The 2879-nt window shown below is 32.5% G+C and overlaps 1 protein-coding gene across 1 annotated transcript in view; it reads left to right on the forward strand.

The window, feature by feature from the left end:
- The window catches only part of LOC123015985 (somatostatin receptor type 2-like), a 146883-nt gene that overhangs the window by 137828 nt on the left and 6176 nt on the right, over window positions 1-2879 (forward strand). The window contains exon 3 of the mRNA XM_044416127.1: window positions 31-864. Coding sequence (XP_044272062.1) covers window positions 41-864 — 824 coding nt within the window. The 5' untranslated portion in view covers window positions 31-40. The remainder of the gene's footprint in view (window positions 1-30; window positions 865-2879) is intronic.

The following is a 2879-nucleotide window of genomic DNA, read 5'->3' on the forward strand; positions in this document are numbered from 1 at the left end:
AAATGCTAATTAGTTTGTAACTTTTCGCAGCGTTTGCAAAATGAACGAAAGCAACCTCACCGTCGACGAGGGCGTCGTCGACCCCGGCCTCAGCATGACCATCATCTTCCAGACCATCCTCTTCGCCGCCGTGTGTCTCGTCGGCCTCGTCGGCAACACTCTCGTCATCTACGTCGTGATTCGCTTCTCCAAGATGCAAACCGTCACCAACATGTACATCGTCAACCTCGCCATCGCCGACGAGTGCTTCCTCATCGGCATCCCCTTCCTCCTCGTCACCATGATCAACAAACAGTGGATATTTGGCAACGCCGCTTGCAAGGCCTACATGATCTCCACCAGCATCAACCAGTTCACCAGCTCCATCTTCCTCTGCATCATGAGCGCCGATAGATACATCGCAGTGTGCCATCCCATCTCCTCCCCCAAGTGGCGCACGCCACTGATTTCGAGGATTGTCTCGCTGTTGGCGTGGACGTGCAGCATCATGCTGATGACGCCCATTTTTGAGCACGCCACTGAAACGGAAAGTCCCTCGGGCAGAAAGTCGTGCATTATCGACTGGCATAATAATGAGAATTTTTCGGAGAATTCCACTGCGGCCACGGGGGCTACCGTTTTTACCACTTATACGTTTGTCTTCAGTTTTGCTATTCCTCTACTTTTGATTCTTGTTTTCTATTGTTTGGTCATCGAGAAATTGAAGACAGTAGGACCGAAAAATAAGTCGAAAGAGAAGAAAAGGTCCCATAGAAAAGTCACTAATCTTGTTTTGACTGTTGTTACAGTTTACGTTTTTTGTTGGCTGCCATATTGGATCACGCAYATTGCCATGCTTTGCAATACTTCACTCTCGACCACGCAGTAAGGATTTTTTTATTTATATTTTTTTATTAATAAAAAAAAAGGAAAAATAATAGGGTGAATTCGGGGGAGATGGAATTTAGAACTCCCAAACTCCAACTCTGTCAGACTTACCCTACACGTTTTTAAAAACTCAGAAACTATACCTTTTTTATTAGGTAATAATAATTTTTGTGCAGAAGTAACATAAAAAATTAATAAGGTAAATCTGGGAGAGATCTATTAAAAAAAAATTTGAAGAAACTCGAATAAATTGAAATTTTATCTTGAGAAGAGAGCGTAAATTAGAAATTTGAAAAAAAATCTTGAAAGAATCTTATAATTGCTAAAATCGAGATCTTGAAAAGTCAACACTGATTCAAATTTTGAAAAATGTTGAGTTCAATATCGTAAAAATGGTGAAAAGCCTAGAAAAAACAGAAATCTAGAAGCAATATTTTTTTTTAACTTTTCAATTAGAAAAATTTCAGATATTGGAACGAAACTTGTTTTAAATTTCTAGGGATAATAGAGATCTTAAGAAGAGATTAAAGATCTTGACAAAAACATAATTTTTTCTTCAAAACTTACAGAATGTAGAATCTTTAAAAGAGTAAATAAAAAATTTTAAATTCAAGATGTTGAAAAATGATGGAAAACTTGTAAAACATTGAGAATATTAGAATTTAGAAAACAAAAATCTCGTGAAATAATRAAGAATCGAGAGAAGCCCAAAAAACTAAAAAATATTTATAATTGAGTCGAAATTAAAAATGTGATTATCAGAAAAAGAAATGTTTTAAAATTTTTTAAGAAACTCAAATACTTACCTTGAAATTTTATCAAGTTCTTAAATTAAAAATTTGAAAAACAATATTTTGAAAAAATATTATAATTGCTAAAAACGAGATTTTAAAAACTCAGAATTTTACTGCATAAACTGCTAATAAAAAAATAGATGGACTTTGGAACTTAGAACTTTCGTATTTCATTTTTTCCCAATTTACTCTAGAATTGCTAGGTTTTCAACGTTTTTAACAAATTTTCTTGTGTGTAGACTAAAAAAAATTCGTCAAAAAATAGGCCAAAAAAACACAAAATTTAGCAACATCTTTGAACTAAATTCTGTTTTTTGTAAGATTACACTAAAACAGACTGAAATTATATTATTTTTGTCTTTTTCGAGTATTTTAGAACGTTTTTAAGTCAAAAAACGCAAGTACTTGGCAAAATTTTGTTGAAAATAAGACGAAAAAATACAAAATTAGGTCAAAACCTGGCTTTTTAGGCGTTTAAAAATTTCGTAATAAAGCACAAAATTTATCTAATCAAAATTGTATTATATTCACGTTTTTTCAAATCTTGAAGGTAGTTTTTGAACGAATTTTTTTGTGAGATTACATTGCTCCGGTTTTTTTGTGATTTTGTCAAAACAAGCCTAAAAATCGCCAAGAAAGTCAAGAATTATATTATTTTTGTCTTTTTCGAGTGTTTTAGAACGTTTTTAAGTCAAAAAACGCAATTATTTGGCAAGATTTTTGTTGAAAATAAGACGAAAAAACACAAAATTAGGCTAAAAATTGCCTTTTTAGGCGTAATAAACCACAAAATTTATCTAATCAAAATTGTATTATTTTGACGTTTTTTCAAACCTTGAAGCTAGTTTTTGAACTAAATTCTGTTTTTTTTGTGAGATTAGATTGCAACAGCCTAAAAAATTAAATAATTATAAAAATTAATAGAGTAAATCCGGGGGAGATCGATCAATGGGATTGAAGGTATTTGGAACTTAGAACTCCCGTATTTCATTACTTAACGATTTACAGTAGAATTGCTCAGTTTTTGACGTTTTTACAATTTTTTTTTCACTAATAATTTTTTTGGAGACAAAAAAACACAAAATTAGACCAAAAATTATGTTTTTAAAGCCGTATATAAATCTCGTCAAAAAATAGGCCAAGAAACACAACATCTTTGAACTAAATTCTGTAAGATTACACTAAAACAGACTGAAAAATCATCTTTTGAGCCTTTTG

Source organism: Tribolium madens, unplaced genomic scaffold, assembly GCF_015345945.1.
Source record: "Tribolium madens isolate multiple individuals breed KSU strain unplaced genomic scaffold, Tmad_KSU_1.1 Scaffold_19;HRSCAF=116;Tcas5.2_LG9, whole genome shotgun sequence".
Lineage (NCBI taxonomy): Eukaryota > Metazoa > Arthropoda > Insecta > Coleoptera > Tenebrionidae > Tribolium > Tribolium madens.